This window comes from Ranitomeya variabilis, chromosome 8 (assembly GCF_051348905.1).
Source record: "Ranitomeya variabilis isolate aRanVar5 chromosome 8, aRanVar5.hap1, whole genome shotgun sequence".
In the NCBI taxonomy this organism is placed as follows: domain Eukaryota; kingdom Metazoa; phylum Chordata; class Amphibia; order Anura; family Dendrobatidae; genus Ranitomeya; species Ranitomeya variabilis.
In genome coordinates, this window is record NC_135239.1 from 159385329 (window position 1) to 159403861 (window position 18533).

General features: G+C 43.1%; 1 protein-coding gene across 1 annotated transcript; it reads right to left on the minus strand.

Annotated features, from left to right (window-relative positions):
- Positions 1 to 224: 224 nt before the first annotated feature.
- PDGFB (platelet derived growth factor subunit B) lies at positions 225 to 18213 on the minus strand. The gene is made up of 7 exons (XM_077278084.1): positions 17819 to 18213; positions 14305 to 14401; positions 6770 to 6862; positions 6299 to 6492; positions 4210 to 4357; positions 3936 to 4110; positions 225 to 1126 (listed from the first exon to the last, which is right to left on the minus strand). The coding sequence occupies exons 1-6, from the start codon at positions 17873 to 17875 to the stop codon at positions 3974 to 3976; spliced, it is 726 nt and encodes a 241-aa protein (XP_077134199.1). The 5' UTR covers positions 17876 to 18213; the 3' UTR covers positions 225 to 1126; positions 3936 to 3973.
- Between the last annotated feature and the right edge of the window lie 320 nt (positions 18214 to 18533).

Sequence of the window (18533 nt, forward strand, 5' to 3'; positions counted from 1 at the left end):
ACCTGTATACAGAGCTGATAGCACAGAATCCTTCAATCACAATAGGCCATGTCACAGCTCTGCCTCCTACCTTAACAATGACCTTCACACTCGCTGATTAGATGCTTCTAACCTATTCCTTGAGAGAAATACCAATAGATGTGGGTGGACTTTTGCCCTACGTGCATAATAAATATATTCCTTTCTTTCTTTTGGCTTAAAATAAAAAAGACAACATGATGAAAAACTTTCTTGTCTTTTTAATACAAATGTAATCCCTTTTTAATACAAATTGCTTGGGGTTTTCTTTGTACAATTTAAATATTGAATATAAATTACTTTACATATTACATCAATATTTTTTCATTTTAATTGACAGGCAGAGCTGTGTGCAAAGAGAAAGGAATTTAGAGTAATGGGAAGGAAATGGATAAGTCGTTTCAGAAATACTGGGAACTGTATGAGGAAGGACAAATGAAAGGAGCCACAGGGTAACAGTATTCTGCCACTATGTATGGGAAAAAACACTGTGGATCGGTTAGACAACCAATTAGATGTCCCACGACAACGCTTTCCGCATTGTTGCACTGTACGTGGTTTGCTCCATTAGCTTAAAGCAGAAATACACCCGGTATATCTGACATGTGGCTTTTCCTTCTCAGTGGTTGCAACATAGTAGAAATATATAAATACCGGGCTATGGTGATGAAGGTCACTAAGAATTCAGTCCCATTCCCATGTTTCAGTCTCTGTCCTGCCTCGTGCAATCTGAGCAAAGGAAACCACTTTTTACAAAAATATGTATATATTTATATAAAAAATACAACATAAAGTACATTAAATAAGGTGACAAAATACATCCAGTGAACTCAAGAGTGGCTTTGTGTTCCCCATTCTTTTTTCCCACCACCCCTGAAAATCAGAGGTTTAAACTTAGAAATTTGGCAGTAAGTTCTTTGCTGCTGTCGAAGGAACACAATCCTCCATCTCTGTTGCTGGGAGAAATGTGCAGTGGGAGCAGTGGGTACAGATGGAAAACAGTCTTTTTGTCTCTGTAAAGCACCAGCGGCACCAAGTCCAGAATTTGAATCTTCCGGTCAGAAGTCCATGGACCCCATAGGGGCCAAATTTGATCTGGCTGTGTATCCTAGGCAAAAATATATACGTATATTTAGACAGTTGGATTTAACAAACTGGTGAATTCTCCGACATAGACGATTATTCTAATACACTTGGAAAAAAGTGAACATTATAATTTACTATATATTACATTATATTAGGAAATATTTTTATGCCCAAAAAAGACAAAATATTCTCAAAGTGATACCTTTATTGGCTATCCAGAAAAATTGTATTTGCAGCTTTCAAAGCACAGAGGCTCCTTCTTCAGGCAGGGTTTACAAATATGCCTGAAGAAGGAACCACTGTGCTCTTCTGAAAGCTTGAAAATAGAATTTTTCCAGTTAGGCAATAAAAGTTTCATTCTTAGAATATTTTTTTGACATAAAAAATATTGACATTGATTTTTCTGGCTGAAATGGTGCCACAATATAATTTTTCATTGTAAATCAGTATGTTAGGAAACAAATATAGTATGGAAGAGTGCAGGCATCTAGGTTTTCGACAGTTAGGGTACCGTCACACAGTGGCATTTTTATCGCTACGACGGCACGATTCGTGACGTTCTAGCGATATCGTTACGATCTCGCAGTGTCTGACACGCTACTGCGATCAGACACCCTGCTGAGAATCGTACGTCGTAGCACATCGTTTGAAACTTTCTTTCGTCGCTGGATCTCCCGCTGTCATCGCTGGATCGTTGTGTGTGACAGCGATCCAGCGATGCGTTCGCTGGTAACCAGGGTAAACATCGGGTTACTAAGCGCAGGGCCGCGCTTAGTAACCCGATGTTTACCCTGGTTACCAGCATAAAAGTAAAAAAAAACAAACCGTACATACTCACCATCTGATGTCCGTCAGGTCCCTTGCCGTCTGCTTCCCGCTCTGTCTGTCTGCCGGCCGGAAAGTGAGAGCAGATCACAGCGGTGACGTCACTGCTGCGCTCTGCTCTCACTGTACGGCTGCACTCAGTCAGAGCAGGAAGCAGACGGCAAGGGACCTGACGGACATCAGATGGTCAGTATGTACTGTTTGTTTTTTTTTACTTTTATGCTGGTAACCACGGTAAACATCGGGTTACTAAGCGCGGCCCTGCGCTTAGCAACCCGATGTTTACCCTGGTTACCAGCGAACCTCGGCATCGTTGGTCGCTGGAGAGCGGTCTGCGTGACAGCTCCCCAGCGACCACACAACGACTTACCAACGATCACGGCCAGGTCGTATCGCAGGTCGTGATCGTTGGTAAATCGTATAGTGAGACGGTACCCTTACTGTTTCGCATTTGTGAGGTAACAGGATGGTAATCTGTTGAAACCAGAAAGTTCCAAGTCATAGTGAACAACATTATCTGCTTCTGAATCTGGTAGTTTTAGCTGCCATTACTTAAAATGATACAATAGGATCAAACATGCCTAGGGCTGCATATACTATTCGTAGATACTTAAGGTACCGTCACATTAAGCGACGCTGCAGCGATATCGACAACGATGCCGATCGCTGCAGCGTCGCTGTGTGGTCGCTGGAGAGCTGTCACACAGACAGCTCTCCAGCGACCAACGATGCCGAAGTCCCCGGGTAACCAGGGTAAACATCGGGTTACTAAGCGCAGGGCCACACCTAGTAACCCAATGTTTACCCTGCTTACCAGTGAAAATGTAAAAAAAACCAAACACTACATACTTACATTGCCGTGTCTGTCGCATCCCTCGCCTTCAGCTTCCCTGCACTGTGTAAGCGCCGGCCCTAAAGCACAGAGGTGACGTCACCGCTGTGCTCTGCTTTACGGCCGGCACTGACACATTCAGTGCAGGAAGCTCTGAGCAGCAGCGCGGACGCCGGGGGACGTGACAGACATCAGAGGGTGAGTATGTAGTGTTTTTTTTTTTACTTTTACAATGGTAACCAGGGTAAATATCGGGTTACTAAGCGCGGCCCTGCGCTTAGTAACCCGATATTTACCCTGGTTACCATTGTAAAACATCGCTGGCATCGTTGCTTTTGCTGTCAAACACGACGATACACGCCGATCTGACGACCAAATAAAGTTCTGGACTTTCAGCAACGACCAGCGACATCACAGCAGGATCCTGATCGCTGCTGCGTGTCAAACACAACGATATCGCTATCCAGGACGCTGCAACGTCACGGATCGTTGTTGTTCTCGTTGCAAAGTCGTTTAGTGTGAAGGTACCTTTAGAGATAATCTCATAACTGTTTGTTAATTGTTGAGGAAGAATTAAGGGTTAGTTACTTCATTCTTTTAGCAATTCTTGAAGAAGCTAAAGATTTAAAGGATTTCTACACCATTACAGTATATTTAATCATTCAAGTTGCTCATTGTTGTAAACCCCATTTCCCAGCACTTTGGAGATTAATATAACATGGTAAAGGGGTTTTCTCATGTTGTATGTTCGGGAGCGCACTGCTCCTCTGCTTCCCAGCATTCTGGTTGCTGGGGACAGTGCGCTCCTGATGATTGACTAGTGGCATGGTTGCATCACTGGTCCAAACTGAACGCTCTTCCATGCTGGGAGAAGAGGCAGATTTGCTTCTACAGTATGGGAGAAAAACAGACCCAGCCAGCTTCAGATCGGCACAGGTAGGCTCCACAGTATAGAGCCAGCAAGCTCTAGGAAATGGCCAATCTGAGAGAATGCAGGCAATCTAGACAGTGAGATGCACACTATAAAATAAAAAATGTAGAGTGTTTTTAATAAAAGATAAATTGCAAAGTTGTTTGTATTATCAAGTACTTTGCAATTTTACTAATTTAAGAACTTGAGACAACCCCTTTTAATAATTGGTAGGTGGGTTGAGGAGGGGGTATCACATCTTACCTGCTTAGTAACAGATACAAAGAACCATCCTCAGGTCGCTACGTGGTTAGAAGAAGTTTCTGCTCCTTTTTGCCAGGTAGATGCTTAAATTTTCTATTTTTTCGTTTCAGCGGTCGTAGCTGAGACTCCTCTTTCTGAGTTACACTGGTTGGAGGAGGAGTAGTCACAGGTACTCCTATATTAAACAATCAGGAATGATAAGGATTATAAGGATTAGTGTCCATGAAGATGATGGTATCAGCGAAGTAAGGAGCACAATAGGAATAATAACTACCTGCAACCTTCCTGTGGTCGTTGGCAGTGTGGTGACTTCTTACAGAGGCAGCGCTTATCGGCTGGCACTTGCACTCCACATGGTCTTCTAATGGAAAAGGGACTTCTACGATATTTTTTAGGTTTCGATGAATCACAATCTTCTTCACCTGTATCAACAGGACAATCATTATTAGGGATCAGAAAACTAAAAAGTGTCAACAAACTATAAAACAATTACCAAACTGCTAGTTATCCACAAGGTGCCATAATAAACCATTCCTCTGTGTAATTAGTAGAAACGTCCATTTTACTAAGCTGCCTGTGACCATCCATGGTCTAGGAGGCTCGCATTACACTCAATGACCACACTGCCTATGTAGCAGATCTTTCCATTTCCCAACGGCATGTTCCATCATCACACAAATATCCAGCCAGGAATGTTCCATAAAAAATACTCAACTTTTCCAAAGCACAATGTTTTCCTGGAAAGTACCCCCAACAGTGGGGGGCACATTAGCAGCACAATGGAAGGGACACGTTACAGTGTGGATATACACAATGCAGAGCTGTCCCTCTGGAAATATATTGTGGTTTTTTTACTGGACATTTGTAATAATAAAAAAACACATCTCATATGTCCGTCAACCTAACAGCTCTGCTTAGCGTTCCACACTGACGGGAAGTTGGCAGCGCGTCAAGTATATCATAACTTTAATTTTATGGAAATTGGGGAGGGGGATGTTGCATTTGAAGTCGTTTGCTTTGTTTGTTTTTTCTGTGAATAGTTCAAATTAATTTACACAATAGATTGCAAATTCAGTAGCAGATTTCACAATCTCAGGAAATTATACTGTCTCAACATACATTAGCAATCCATTATTTTACATCAGCGTGTGCACATATATATTAGTCACTAAGACAGATGCAACACCTTGATTTACTAAAAGAGTAAAATGAGAGCCTTATAAGCCAGGTCACTGAATAGGCTAAAGCCACACATACACATTATACACATTAGATGACTATTGGTCGAATGATGATACAGCCGATCGTTTGGTTGCCTCTCCTATACACGCTTGGTTGAGCACTCCTGTGTTCTTTATGAGAAAACCTTTGCCAGACATATCTTGTGACGGCTTATCTCAGGAGAACAGAGCGAATGACAGTCTGAAATCGGACTTGCCCGGTTGACATCTCACCCGACGATCAATTGTCAAAGGCCCGCGTACATATTAGATTGTCGGGGAAGCTGACATTAGTCTAATGTTTATGGGGGGCTTAAGAGACTGAGAATAGCAGCAGTGCAGAGTTCGATATGATCAGCCAAGAGTTTCTTGAATTGAAAGCTAATATTATTATTATTTATTATTATAGCGCCATTTATTCCATGGCGCTTTACATGTGAGGAGGGGTATACATAAAAAAAACAAGTACAATAATCTTATCAATACAAGTCACGACTGGTTCAGAAGGACAGAAAACCCTGTCCGCGAGGGCTCACAATCTACAAGGGATAGGTGAGAATACAGTAGGCGAGGATAGAGCTGGTCATGCAGCGGTTTGGTCGATCGGTGGTTACTGCAGGCTGTAGGCTTGTCGGAAGAGGTAGTTCTTCAGGTTCCTTTTGAAGGTTTCGATGGTAGGCGAGAGTTTGATATGTTGGGGTAGAGAGTTCCAGAGTAGGGGGCATGCATGAGAGAAATCTTGTATGCGATTGTGGGAAGAGGAGATAAGAGGGGAGTAGAGAAGGAGATCTTGTGAGGATCGGAGGTTGCGTGCAGGTAAGTACCGGGAGACGAGGTCACAGATGTATGGAGGAGACAGGTTGTGGATGGCTTTGTATGTCATGGTTAGGGTTTTGAACTCTAATCTCTGGGTAATGGGGAGCTAGTGAAGGGATTGACAGAGGGGAGAGGCCGGGGAATAGTGGGGGGGCAGGTGGATTACTCGGGCAGCAGTCTTTAGGATAGACTGGAGGGGTGTCTGCTTACTGATGGACAGCAGGGGTGGAGGTGATCACTAGCACCACAATTGATGCCATAAGTGATCATATAAACATGTGAATTAAAATCATACCCATAAATTTAGGTCACCTGGCCCAAAGTTACCTTGACGTGTCGAATATGTTTGCGAAGTGCCACGCATTTCATGTTCCTGGAGTTGCAACATCCAGAGCATCTCTGCACTTCCACGCAAGACGGCTGAACTACAAAGTTAGCATTGGTCGGATCGACCATATTACGAGTGATTTCAAAAACTTCCGTTCTTGTTTTGCACTGTGCGGGCTGAGCTTGTTCAACCTCTGAAAGAAAAGAGACGTAAATCAGTTACACAAAATCCCAAGAGGAAATGTCAATATTCTAAGGCAAAAAACGAGGTCACAAAAACGGTCGTTACATAGTTGTGAAATGTGGGTGTCATGTGCAAATATGCAGTTGCTAAAACATCGGAAGTGTGAACCAATACGTCAATTTGATACGATGATGAAGTGATTTGTTGTCTATAAAATATGTCCATAAAATCTGAATGTATGATGTCACGGCCTCTGAGAAATGGTTTAGCCCTGGGGGTCTCCTTACCTAGACTACGAATGACCCGGGAGTGGCTGGAATTGCCCCTAGGCAAGCTTCTTGTTCCATTCCTGCTTAGCTCCTGTACATCCTCCTCGTCATCTATCGGGGGAGACAAAAATGTTATTTCTCATGCAGTAACATTAGTGATTCAAGGTCGGATTGCAAAACAAGTTACATCCCATAAAACAAGCAGATTTTTACACAAGGGGCACAGTTTGTTTTACCTTTGATTCAAGGTCATTTTACTGTTCCCATTTAAAGATGGAGATAAAGGTTTTATTCAGATTCAGAGTGCACCAAAGCTATTTTAAAGTCTGACACATGAAATCACAAGAAACTTGTAATGTGCAACTGTACACATGATGCTCTTGATACGAGAATCATATGAGACTGCTAAACCCTGGACCGACACCAACTTGTGATATGGGCTGTTCAGATGTGATAACCCCAATTTCTGCTTATCTTTTCAAAATACTATTAAGAGGAATCTGTCATCATGGTTTTGCCATCCCATCTGAAAGAGGCATGATATAGAGGCAGAGACCCTGATTCCAGCGGTGTCACTTACTGATCTGCTTGATGCAATTTTGAAAAAATTGCTGTTTTATCTTCTTCACATCTATAAGTTCTCTAAATGATTCTCTATATAACCCCACCCCCCTGTTTTCTGTGTACACTGTGCATAGGCAGAAATCAGCCAATCACTGGTTATACAGAGCTCATGAATATGGAGGACTACCTGGCAAGCACCTTTACTAGTCCTCTATGGATAATCTGCTGCTGATTAAACTGTAATTTAATAAAATATCAAGCAGCCCAATAAGTGACACATTGCTGTAATCAGGATCTCTGTCTCTACGTTATGCCACTCTCAGATTTGGTGGCAATAACCTGGTGACAGGTTCCCTTTAAGAGTTTGTTTCCTTATAAAGTGAATCTGCTGGAAAATGGCCAGACAGACTGGTGAACATTATATGGGCACTTTGCAGCCCAGTAGCTCATCGTAATGCACCAGTTTATGGCTGCTTGCTGTTTTGAAGGTAGAAGTAGGAGCTTCGCCTCTTGGGCCCCTGTTTGGCTGAACAGGCTGCACTCATAGTATGTTTGCCCCGTAGCCAATATAAAAGACTTATGTTTGCTTGATACATGACAAATAGTGATAAGCGAGCATGTTCGGATAAAGTGATATCTGAGCATGCTCGGGTGCTAACAGAGTGTCTTCGGCGTGCTCAAAAAATATGTTTGATTTCCCGCGCCTGCCTGTTCGACACCCGCAACATATGCAGGGATTACCCTTTTGTTAGGCAATCCCTGCAGGTGTTGCGGCTGTCAAACATGCAGCCGCGAGAAATCAAACATATTTTTCAAGCATGGGCTAGCACCCGAGCATGCTCAGATAACACCTTATCCGTGAAAGTTCGCTCATCACTAATGGCAAAACCCAAATGTGGTTCTTTACACTTTTTAGCGATCAAGTGCATATAGCTATACATCTCATTCATAGGCCTCGATCTCTAACCATCATAAAAGATCTGTGTAAACCACAGCTGCAGAATTAAGGTCATACGCCCCCCCGGCTGACAATAATAAAACGCCTTTTCATGCTATTTTTGGCAGCCTCTACAAATATGTAGGTAAAAAATGATTGAAATATTTACAAAGGAAAGCATTTCCAAGGGGATGGACTCTGAATGATATCACTGTTTTCCCCAAAAGCCTGGCCGTAGCGAAAACACGACCTACTGAGAGATTCCATGGAACAACCAGCATGCCTATGTAAGCCCCCAGTTATGTAGACAGCCTGCACTGTAGAGCTTATTAAGGGGGTCCCAGGGGGGCTTCTAATTGTTTATGGTAAGATTTCACCAGCTGACTATTATTCCATTCTGCTCCCAATGGGAAAATACATTTAGGGAACATAATATTACACATTATTGGGACATGAAATGTATGAGCCAGTTGTAGTTTTCAGGGGTTTGTGTATGGGTGAAATCACAGTCTGTAAATATTTAATAAAAGAAAGTACATTATACTGGAATCTTAACCTTTTGCCTTTATGAAACACTGATATTAGGGGTGCAAGAACAAAAACATGGAGTGATGCACTGACTTTTAGGGTCCAACAAGAAAGGCACGCTGACATTTAGGGTCCAACAAGAAAGACATGCTGACATTTAGGGTCTAAGTTCAATGATACACTGGCACTTGGGGTCCTAGGATAATGACAAAATAAGTGAGAGTTCTGGCCCGAGAACAATGGCGCGGCGACACTTGGAGCCCCATAATAATGACACCAATGGGCCGAGAACAATGACACGTAAACAGTTGGAAGCCTGGATAAAGACCCACAGACTAACACCAAGTGATCAGGGACAAAGGCAGTCTGACACATGGGGTCACAACATTATTAAAAAAAGCATCCCGGTGAGCATGAAAACAGCTGTCTTTTTTTTTTTTTGCAGAATGTACACTGAATAAATACTTCAACACAATTCTTAAGATATTTTCTTAAGTCTATTTGGACTTTTAATTCCGTTTTTATTATTCTAAAGATCATTTTGGTGTCACAGCAAGTTTATGTAAAAATGTAACAGTGGGTAAAATTACTATTATTGTACTTTTCATTGAACACATTACAAGCAACACTGTCATAAAAGAGATAACAAACAATATATATGTCATCACCACATATGAGTACAATGAGCCGCCCGCAGCAGATATCTAGGCAGTTTGCTAATAAATGTCATGTAACTGTACATTACAGTAGTGGAGGTCGAGCAGCCAAAGATGAAGGGTTGTTTAAAGTAAAGGGACAAAAAAGCTACTAAATAACAAGAGATGAATACGCAATTAGGTTCGTTTGCCGATTAATAGCTTCACTTGTGTTTTGTATGAACTCTTTGATTGTGAAAAGTCTCCTCCTGGGAAAGGAATAAGACAAAACAATGGCTATTATTTTACATTTTAGGTAAAACTTAGAAAGCTGTTTCCAAAACAGCTGCTTACCACACCCTGTCTGTATGAGAACACACCAAGGACAAACAGTGAATAGGCCGGGAGGAGACGCTGGGGTCCGGCCGTCCACAGGCACACCACACATATTATTAATTGACCCTGTGTAAGTAGAAACTGATCTGCTATAAATAGCACTGACTCAATTATTATACTATACGGCCAATCATTATGCTGTGATAACAAATATTGGAAAGTCAATGATGGCAGCTTAGAGACCCCGCAGAGGAAATCTCCTATATAGAACATTTGTATGTAGCAAATAGCAGACATTTGAGCATTTTTTCATATGTTGTAACCTATTCATAGGTTTGGCCGTCAATCAGACTACTGTTGATCGTGGTGTCCGGCTCGCTCCCACCAAGAAGTTCTCAGCTTATGCTCAAGCGCACACAGATTGGTATATAAACTCTTAAGGCTGCCGTCACACTAGCAGTACTTGGTCAGTATTTTACATCAGTATTTGTAAGCCAAAACCAGGAGTGGGTGATAAATACAGAAGTGGTGCATATGTTTGTATTATACTTTTCCTCTATTTGTTCCACTCCTGGTTTTGGCTTACAAATACTGATGTAAAATACTGACCAAATACTGCTAGTGTGACGGCAGCCTAAGCCACCGTGAACTGATCATTTAGCCTGCAGCCATCTTTGTCAGCTCTCTCATACACAGGGGCATTCGTTTGGCCAAGTGTTCCTTGGTTCCTTATGGGTTCAGTCAGTAGGCCATATAAATTGGACTGAGATTGGAATCCTGTGGGTCAGTAGGCCGTATAAACTGGACTGAGATTGTAATCCTGTGGGTCAGCAGGCCGTATATACTGGACTGAGTTCGGAATCCCGTGGGTCAGCAGGCTGTATAAACTAGACTGAGATCGGAATCCTGTGGGTCAGTAGGCCATATAAATTGGACTGAGATCGTAATCCTGTGGGTCAGCAGGCCGTACATACTGGACTGAGTTCGGAATCCCGTGGGTCAGCAGGCCGTATAAACTGGACTGAGATGGTAATCCTGTGGGACAGTAGGCCGTATAAACTGGACTGAGATCGTAATCCTGTGGGTCAGCAGGCCGTATATACTGGACTGAGTTCGGAATCCCGTGGGTTAGCAGGCCATATAAACTGGACTGAGTTCGGAATCCCGTGGGTTAGCAGGCCATATAAACTGGACTGAGTTCGGAATCCTGTGGGTCAGTAGGCCATATAAATTGGACTGAGATCGTAATCCTGTGTGTCAGTAGGCCGTATAAACTGGACTGAGACCAGAATCCCGTGGGTCAGCAGACCATATGAACTGGACTGAGATCGGAATCCCGTGGGTCACTAGGCCGTATAAACTGGACTGAGATCGGAATCATGTGGGTCAGCAGGCCATATAAACTGGACTGAGATTGTAATCCTGTGTGTCAGTAGGCCGTATAAACTGGATTGAGATCGGAATCCCGTGGGTCCCCTGACCGGAGTGTGACAACTTCATATATTTCTATGCAGCTTGGGTCAGGAGAGCCACCAGACAGGCCGAGCATTGCGTCCAGATCTCAGTCCAATTTATATGGCTGTCTGACTGCGCCGTAAGAGACAACCATCAGTTGTGGCTTATGTCTGGAAGTAAAGTGGAATCGGTCCATCTAAAATCAGACATGCCAATCGACATCTACCCCAACAATCAGTAGCCGAGGCCCCCATACACATTGAACTATTGGCCAAACCTATCAATAATGGTGGGTTGGTCCAATATTAGGCAGCATGGTGGCTCAGTGGTTAGCACTTATGCTTTGCAGCGATGGGGCCCTGAGTTCATATCCCACTAAGGATAGTATCTGCAAGGAGTTTATATGTTCTCCCCGTGTTTGCATAGGTTTCCTCTGGGTAATCTGATTTCCTTCTACATACTGATGGGAATTCAGATTTTGAGCCCTAATGGGGACAGTGATGATGATGTCTGTGAATGAGGACTATGTATAAGAGTATTTAAATAAATAATATGTAAGGGGAGCTGTAGACTTTATATTGAACTTGTACACTGCTATGTGCTTCTGTGCATAATCTGAGCGCTTCTGCTTCTTGGTTTGAATAATCAATGGGGGGGGTCTAAACACTTGGACCCCCAATGATTAACTCTGCGGAGCAAGGACTACAACACCTCAAAAACAATTTACAAGTTTAGCTACCCTTTAGATTACAATTCTAAGGGCTAATATTTCCAGAATATTCCAGTTATTATACTGCCCTATAATTCATGTCAGATAGTCATACAAACTCAATGAAATCATGGGTTTTAGTTTACATGATGTAAAACAAATGATGAAATTCTACTAGATCTTATTGTGGTGCCAGAAATTATTGTGAGAAAATGAGAGTATGGCGAGGTGGAACATCACAAATGACGCTGACATGTTCAAAACACGTTAAGAGAAAGATAAGCTAGGGTAGAAATGTAACGTCCATACTCTGTACCTAAGTACCCTGGCAAGGTAAAGTGGTTTATTGGCTTGTCAGCCAGTAGCCAGGGCACGTGCCCTATCTGCACCCTACTAGTTAATCCCCTGGCATAAGAATTGCTATTGTATCAATATCCCTAATTCAATTATTTGCAATTACCCAGTGAAAATGGCCCTTTAGACAATATGCACAACCAAAAGTTCCCCAAACCAAATGTATATGCCCCCCTGTAACACCATACGTCAGGTCCCATCATTTCTTGCCAGATTCTCACTGGCACTGCCACGCTGATGTGCTTAGGGGGTATTAATAGCACATACAGCTGCCACAGCTGGACCCAGTCTGGAAGTGAGAGGGTGGGCTGCACGAACGGGGAGGGGGGCAAGGAATTCTTTTCAAGCACAAGCCAGAGTTTGAGACTGGCACATCAGACAAAGAGGGGAAGTTGTGTCCAGACACAGATAGCGGAGTGCAGGGGTCTGACGTGCGCAGGGAGACAATAGCAAGGAGGGAGGTCACAGCACAGAACACCAAAGACCAGTGGACTGCAAACAGGTCCTCCTGGCAGGACTTCATGCACACTCGGGCCAGCTCTACGTGTTATGGCCATTAACCCCTACACTAAGGTGAAAACTAGTCCCCAAACATATCTGCATTATAACCGAGGCCAGGACATTCCTGTATGTTTAACACTGCACATTGTAACTTGCAAATAATTGTAGGCACCTGGTTCCTAGAGATATTCATGCACTGACATGCTGATAAAAAGCGAATAACATATAGTATGTACAGAAGACGACTGAATTATGGCTAATGTCAACATTAGCAGCCCGTTATGAAAAATGTATAGAATAATAATCCCAAGGTTCTCCTGGGATGTGGCCAGCAATGTCTACACTGGAGCTCCTCATCCTCATCAATGCATAGATCAGGATGTTCAGGAAGGCTAAAACGGTTAAACGCAACTTTAATACTCATGGCCTATTCTTAGGCTAGGTCATCAATTTCAGACCAGTTTGGTGCAAAACCTGACACCCCACCGATCTGCTGTTCCCAGTGTCGGCGGATGTGATCAGATCCACGCCTATTCATTTCAGTAGGGGGCAGATGTGCAGTACCCACCTGCAGCTACAGTACTAGACAGGTGACAAAGCTTTGCTTGTCAGCTCTGCATCTGATCACATCCGCCGGCACCGAGAACAGCGGATTGGTAGGGTGTTGCGCTGCACTGATCTAGTATTGATGACCTATCAAAAGGATAAGCCATCAATATTAAAGTCCTAGACAACCTCATTAACTATAAATGCAACTTAAATCAACATATCAACTGTAGCACAACATTGGTTTAATGCCAACTATAACATGCGTCTTCATTGTAACAGACAGCCTTAATGGGAATCTGCCACTTGGTTTCAGTTGATTAATTAGTGACACAGGCTCTGATTATAGCACTGTATTACATACATCTCATCAATGATTACATCCTGAAGACTAAATTCAGCAAAAGCCACTGATCTTGGTGGAGAATGCTGACAGTCTAATATGTATTGGGACCATCCTGACTCTCCCCCGACATATGAAGTCAGGGAACAGAAGGATCCAGCCTGGTGAATTTAAATGGATGATCCTTTCGTTCAGCTCAGAAATAAGCCAGTGTCAGATAATTCTGGCTGTACCTCTCTCATAGAGAAGACAGGCGTGCCCAGTTGAGTCGAGCACTTTTATATGGAGGGGAATCCGGAGAGATATCTGTCGCCTCTCTGAATGTGTATGGGGGCCTCTTGGTTCCTCATGTTCTTGAGCTGTGCCTCATAGATACTCGCCATATACTGTGCACAGGGAAATAACGGTCAACCAATGGTGAATGGGAGGAGAAAGCGGACTCAGCAGTGAGCGTACAAAATGGAGAAGACTCTATCACAGAGGAAAATAACCAAGGATTTCATAAAATTAAGTAATACAGTGCTGGACTTAAGGTCTCAGTTGCTACTTATGTTGCCCCTCGATAGGGAAGCTTAAACCTTGTGACAGATTTCCCGTAAGAAACTCAAGCACAGCATCATCAGACACAATTCTGTAGAGATTTACCTACGGATTCTATCTGCAGCAACCTTCTTATATCTGCTATAGACTTGACTGATCCTCCTGTAATTTTCTCATACATGTCACTCGGAATGGGGTCCCCCTGTTAAGTAAATAGATCACAATTATTCTACAATCACATTAGGAAAAAACGTTAATATGTGAGATGGATGATACCAGAAGAACATTGACCACATTAATTGACTCATCCAACACTACAGACCATGCCAGTATACACCATTTACTTCTTCATGGTGGTTGTGCCCATACTACAGTATATACTGTATTGTTATTATAACCTCAAATGGTTCTCAGTGGATCTCTTAGAAAGATGTTCTGTTACTACCAGGCTTGGACTGGCCCACTGGAGAACAGGAGAATCATCTGGTGGGCCCCTCTCCAAGACTGGACCACCACCCTCTTATATGAGCAGCACAATATACTGGAATCACTATGTACAGACAATGGCGGTGTCTTATTCATTAACAATCTAACCAGTTCATTGATATATAAATCAGTGATTGAGGATAATGTCACATTTGCATGTAGCTGAAAATGTCCTGGAGTTGGTTACTGGTGGGCCCTTGGTTCCCCAGTCCGACACTGGTTGCTACTCTGCCTCCATTTGGCATTTGATGGATATGGAAGGAGGATGCATCAAAGACTTTACTATAGACCCTGTGTAAATAGCTGTTATTCTTTTTATACATTCCTTGCTTGTCTTCCTTCCATACCTCCCCATCAGTTTGCACCATTTTATTTACAAAATGAACACATGAACATTGCAGCTGTCATCATTTCCAGTGATGCTTTCCAGGTGCGTATGACTGTGTGCACTCTAGGCACGGAACATTGTAACAGATCAATGTAACAATGGGCAGCAATGTCAGTATATACCGCGTCTATTAATGATCACAAGCAACTTGTAGAAATGTATCCAGTCTGCAGGTCAAAAACAAACACCAACAGCCAAATGAAGAATTGAGTATATACATTAATGGCAAATAAGGTATTTATTATTATTACGATCCATCGCAAGATCTGTGAAATTTGGCCATGATGGCTTCATACCAGATTTGATTTGGCTGAATATACCATGTGTCATCAGGATTTGAAGATTTCAGTTAATTCCTAGGAAACATTTGCAAACCCAAACATTTCATCTCAATTGAATCTTTGCTTTTCACCAATATTAGCACTTTTAGGGTCTTAGGTGAAACGCAGCAATTTTCAAGCACCACATTTCACAAGACCACTTTATGGTTCTCACAGAGAGAAAATCCCAACCCAGAGGCTGAACAAGCTAGAACAAAGAAACATTTGGCAGACAACCCTTCTAGGAAAGAAATACTAGGATAATAGGGAGAGATGCCAGCTATTGTTCTTCATAGAAACGTATTGCCCTGGTGGAGAAAGGTGAAAGAGCTGAACAGGGGGGATAGTGAGATGCTTTCGGGGGATCCTTGCTAATGGGAGAGAACAGAGAGACTGATGAATCTGAAGCGCAGAGGGGCAGACAAAAATGACCTATTTGTTTTGGCCATTGCACCACTCTACACTACACAGTGAGGATATTCAGAATGATAAGGAGAAGTTGTCGTAAAGGACTGGGCTGATTGCGTAAAGATAAATATTTATTGTTTTATGTATATAAATGTACATCCTGGAAAAGAAATGCCATAATGCATTCATCAGAATAAAATATCTCTTAGTTCAAATAATAAAGGTAAAATAAACAAGCAATGAACAAAGAAACAAAGAGGGAAGGCTTGAGTAGACAGGAGGTCCAGACAGCCTGACATAAAGCACCTGTACTGGAAGTCGTCCAAAGAACATGCATCATTGCTGCCCCGTGTTTATATTCTGGCAGCTCCATGAGCTATTATTGCTGACAAGATGGGGCGTCTCGCCTACTTTCTGGGGGTTCCAAAGTAAAGGAATATATGTTGGGGTGAACTGTGCGCACCCCTAACATCAAAGAGGGTTCTCAGACCACACACACAGATTTGTCTTACTAGAGCGGAGAGTAACATTTCCTTCTATTCATAGAGGTGCTTGATAAAAGCAATGATGACTGTTTAGGAGTTCTAGTTATGGCATGAAATGACACGGGAACATTAGAAAACGCTCTTCGACATTTATTATTGTGGGTTTTGAACTTGTGACAAGTGTTTAAAGGGAAAAAAATATCACCTGCAGAGCTGCGAAAAGCCACAGATAGCAGCATATTGCAATATGAGTTCTAGTTCTAACATGATAGATGGGGCAGCACGGTGGCTCAGTGGTTAGAGCTGCAGCCTTACAGCGCTGGGGTCATGGGCTGTAATCCCACCAAGGACAACATCTGCAAGGAGTTTGTATGTTCTCCCCGTGTTTGCAGGTTCTGTTGTTTCCTCCCACACTCCAAAGACATACTGATAAGGAATCTAGATTGTGAGCCCCAATGGGGACAGCGATGATAATGTGTGTAATGTGCTGTATAATTAATGGCGCTACATAAGCAAAGCATAATAAATGAATAAATAATTCAGAATTACTACATGAGGAAGTCAGCTCTGCTTCATCTGTACAGTATGGAGTTTTACGGAATTGACACTTATTATTCGTCCATAGAATAGGTGATAAGTGATCGCCACCACTGCACCATTGAAACGAAGGCCAGTAGCCGCCATCCTTACGATGAGTGAGTGGGTATCTTAGTCATCTCAGGTGCTGAATTTGGGAGAGCCTACCTTAACTGATGGCATGCCTTTTCAAGTATCTCTGTTTTACAACACATGTGTATGCCTCCCTCCATGCTGCGCTCTCCCTGCCTGGCAGGCATGTGTGCGTGTTGTAATGTAACCTGCCCTCCTCGCTCTCCCTGAGGCTGCACATACAGCGTGTTCCAGGCAGCTGGCCATACACTCACCCGCACATACCGCAGTCACTGCCGGCAGGTGCCATGGGACTGTGCGGCCGGGTCACCTCTACAAGTGCCATCCAACACTCCCCATGTCACCACAGTGCCAATGTTAGTGCCCAGGTGCAACATCAACAGCAATGTTAATAAAAGGGCTGTGCATAATCAATGTGGTCTCCAGGTAAGACAAGAGTTCACATGTACAGAACCCTGGAATTAATGGTACTTTAAAAAGAGAATATAAAATAATAATAATAATAATAATTAGTAAATCTGTATAATCAGCCCTCGATACAATGTGACCATTCTCACTCTGTATACATCTGTCGGATTTATTCACTATTTTATCTACTAATTAGGAAAACATTCTGATTTTCCAAATCCACAGAGAGGATAGAGATGATTGCCACTATGTGGTGTAAGATTTGTCCAGAATTTGATTTCCATTTTTAATGATCAATCAGAATTTGAAACATTTAGAATTGATTTTCCAGGTAGAAGATTCATCATTACCTGCCTCTATAGAAAGAAGAAAGAATTCAATGACCGATGTCCCTAATTAGTGACAATATAATGGGGGCACTGACACCCAATCCTAAGCATTCGGCGGGATCTTACCTCAGCACGAACCACATGCAGAAGCCAAATAGACATTAGCAGACCCCCAAGATTCATCCTGTAGTCCAAGGGAGAATATGTGGGACATGTATATAGCAGCTGTCAGATCTTCTCAGAGAGTGAATAGCAGGGAGGCTGGCACCCTTCCAATAGGGGATACCCCTCCCCAAAAAACACAGGTCCCCTTATTCCAAAGTCTGCAGGCTGGGTGTTGTTGAAGGTAGAATTGTTAAGGTTGTATATAGAAAGGGAGAAGCAAGATGTGAAAGGTGATAGGTGGCATCAGTATTCCAGCAGAGTGACACAGCCTGTCATGGAGGAGGCTGAGGGCTAGGGTTTCCTTCCACAGCAGATGCGAAGAGCTGACCTAAAGCCTCTGATTCCACTTCTAGGAGTGCAGTTTTCTTTAGCTGTCCCAGTGAAGAGGCGGGTGCTGTGAGGGGATGGGCTGGCTGCGGATGGAGGGAGGGCGCCTGCAGTCAGGACTGTATGGAAAGGTGTGCAGGGTGGGAGGGAGACGAGTACACCCCTAACAGTGCGGACACGTCACTACTGACTGATGAGGGGAAGCACTGACAAATGCCTGGGCTGTGGCTAATGGTCACTCAGTGCTGGTTCACAGACTGGCAGTGCGGCAGTGAGTTCCCTCACCACAGAAGCCTCAGGGCAGGGGTGGACATACCATTGGTGCAACCTGTGCAGCCGCACACGGGCC